This window comes from Callorhinus ursinus, unplaced genomic scaffold, assembly GCF_003265705.2.
Source record: "Callorhinus ursinus isolate GAN/ISIS: 27379988/994484 unplaced genomic scaffold, GSC_fseal_2.0 scaffold4, whole genome shotgun sequence".
Taxonomy (NCBI): Eukaryota; Metazoa; Chordata; class Mammalia; order Carnivora; family Otariidae; genus Callorhinus; species Callorhinus ursinus.
Window position 1 is genome coordinate 130,956,210 of NW_027397066.1, and position 3,142 is coordinate 130,959,351.

The window sequence follows — 3,142 nt, forward strand, 5'->3', positions numbered from 1 at the left end:
ACCCACTGAGCCATCCAGATGCCCATGGACCACTGTGATTTGAAACACATATAAAAATCAGAAGTTATTCTTACACTGCCAAGGCCATGTGTTTCTCTCTGCTGTTTCCATACCAGCTATACTCATCTCCTTTTCACTCTTCCAAAATGCTCTGTTTCCCATCCTCAGGGCTTTTGCGTATCCTGTTCCTTCTGCCAGGAACACTCTTCCTTCCCCAACACTCCACTAAATTCCCAAACACACTTCATATCTCAGCTTCAACTTCACTCCTGGGAGGTTCCCTGACCATATCTCCACCTCCCATCTGAGAAAAATCAGATTCCCCATTTATAAGTTCTCATACTTCCCTGTTCTTTTTTTCATAACACTTAGGTTGTTTTCAATGATATATTTGGCTATTGTTTCCCATCTCACTAACTATGGAGCAGTGGGCAAATATTAAACTATTTTGCTCACCCCTGTATTTTGTTAATGTGTATTTAGCCTAGACTTTATTTAATAAATAAGAATATATGCTTAAACCAATTTAAGAATGTTATCTTTGATACACTCCTTTGTTGTGGCTACTTCAGTGGCATCCTTCACTTCTGAATCTCAACATAGACTACTCAAATCAGATGTTTTAGTTATTTTCAATTGCACTTTCTAGTGTATAATCTCAAATACCCAAAGGAAAAATGTCTCTACTTTTTTTTTTTAGAAATTGCTATGATTTTTATTCAATTTGGGATCCTGATTAGAAAAGCAGTGAGATTTATGCCTTACAAACATTGCATTGTTAGTACATCATTTTGAGATGGCTTCACACTGATTGTATATAGAGAAAAAGTAACATTGGAATTAAGGCAATAACCACATGTACAAACCAAGCACAATACCCTGACACAGTCCTTGGTAAAAAGCTCTTTTGCTTAGGTGGTGGTTGATATTACTGCATGCAGGTCAATTACTGAAGGATATGCTTCATTTATTTAAAAAATCCCTCCTACTGGCCCACGATGGCCAGAAGAAGCTTTCGGTAATCTCCACTTGTGTCACTTGAGATCATTGTGCCCAGGGTCTTCTGATACATCTGACTGAACGTCTGTTTTATTTGTACAAGATCAATCTCACTTCGAGTGACCACAATCCTGACCAGGGTGGAGTCATCTGTGCCGGCACTTTTCATAGAATAGTAGAGCCTCTCAGCAAAGAAGGCAGGGCAGTTCAGGGCACACTGCAAAATGGTCTTTAAACCACTTTCAACATTTCCAGAAAATTCACGGGCAACACTACTTAGCAAGTCTCAATTGGCCACCCTGGAATAAGACTCCACGGTAGCTTTCAGTTGAGGAAAGCTTCTTGTGGCAAGAATCATGTTAAAGCAAGATTCATCTGTCCCTAGTCTCCCCTCACCGGCTTGATAGAGACGTTGAGCATCTTCCTGAGCCAACTGGTGGTTAACATTCTGGTTCTCATCACGATTTCCCTGGCACATGGATACAAGTAAACGTTCAAAATGCCCTGATGTATCTGACCTAATGTCCTTTTCAAGGTCTCGTCCAAATTCTGATTGATAACATCTGACAATTTCTCGGATTTCCTGATTTGTTCTTGTGCACAAAATTTCAATCAATACACGTTCCTGAGTTCCTGCTCCCTTCATTGCATTCCGTAAACTCCAGGCATCGTAATATGTAGATGGCATGAACAGGGCAAGGATCAGTTCTTCCGTATTTCCACTTAACTCTGATTTAAGGTCTTTGATTAAATCCTTGCCATACATGGTCTTAAAAGCTGCGTTAATTTTTTGCCTCTGATCACTGGAACGGTTGGCCACAACGTCCACAATTGCCTGCTCGTCTGTGCCAAAACCCTTTATTGCTTTCTGAAGAATTTCTGCGTCTCTCATGGCATCGAAGTTCGCAGCTGGCCGGACTGTTCCTTGAGCTCCCTGAGTCATCGCAGCAGGCTGACTTGGGAAAGGAGCTTGTCCTTCAGGATACTGAGAAGGTATCTGTCCTCCAGGAAAACCACCAGGCAGTGGAACCTGTGCTGGGCCACCACCGTAAGACTGTGAGGGTGGCTGTGGATAGCCAGAAAAGCCTGCTCCACCCGGTGGGGCTCCAAACCCTTGACCTGGAAGAACTCCTGGATAGGCTGGAGCTCCCCCTGGTGATGGGGCACCAGGATAGCCTCCAGGGGCTGGATAACCTCCAGGGGCAGGGTAGCCTCCAGCTCCTGGGTAGCTGCTACTTGGGGCTTGTGCGTAGGCACCTCCTCCCACTGGAGGAAAGCCACTAGGATAAGCATACTGACAGGAGGGGGAAAAGATGACTCCTGACCTGCAGGAGGATATCCAGGGAAAGGTGGGTAGCCTGTTGGGGGATAGCTTGGGTATGACATTCTGACCCCGGGAAGCAGCGTCACAGCCCAACGCTGGTCGCCAGCAAGATGGAGCCGGGGGAGGGTCCGGGGAGGCGGAGCCTCTACTTTTTCAAGAGTAAGGCTTAAGGGAAAAATCTTTAATGTCCACTTTTTCATCTTTGCTGTTCTTTTGATGCATCCAACTTGGCAGTTATAAAAATTTTCTTCTGAGAAAGAAAAGACCTCTGAGCCACAGGCCCTTCTAATGTGAGGCATAGGAAATTTCTGTTATAAACAGAGGAAGTCGGATGTTTCCTTTTCCATAACTTCTAAGAAAGTAATTATTGCTAACATCTATTCCCACCTAGGATTAAAAGAAACTTAATAACAAATCCAAGAAAATCCCTCATCACAGAAATTTATTTGCTCCATCTAGAGAAATAGATGTTAAACAACATTCTTATCAACTTGACGGGAATGTTTGCTGTTTGTACATAACTTAGATAAGTATATTTTAGTTATTGACAAGTCTACACCATTTTTTGCTAATGTAGGTGATTTTATGTTTATCAAATATTTGTAATGATAACTAGACAGTGAGTCTTCATAGACAAAACAAAAGGCATTATAGTTGAACACTTGCACAGGATTTTATAACTTTAGATGCTTGAGTCTTCCCACATAATTTATACTCCAAATCAAACATTTTTGAGAGTGCAAGAGAATACTAAAAGTAATTAAAATTATATAACTTCTGAAATGTTTAATTTTTCTTTAATTTTAGGAGAGTTTTAGT

General features: G+C 41.8%; 1 protein-coding gene across 1 annotated transcript; it reads right to left on the reverse strand.

Annotated features, from left to right (window-relative positions):
- Positions 1-711: 711 nt before the first annotated feature.
- LOC112826168 (annexin A7-like) lies at positions 712-2,459 on the reverse strand. Its single transcript, XM_073892401.1, is given in 2 exon segments — positions 712-2,298; positions 2,301-2,459. Coding segments are annotated over 2 exon segments (1,398 nt in total). The 5' UTR covers positions 2,386-2,459; the 3' UTR covers positions 712-985.
- Between the last annotated feature and the right edge of the window lie 683 nt (positions 2,460-3,142).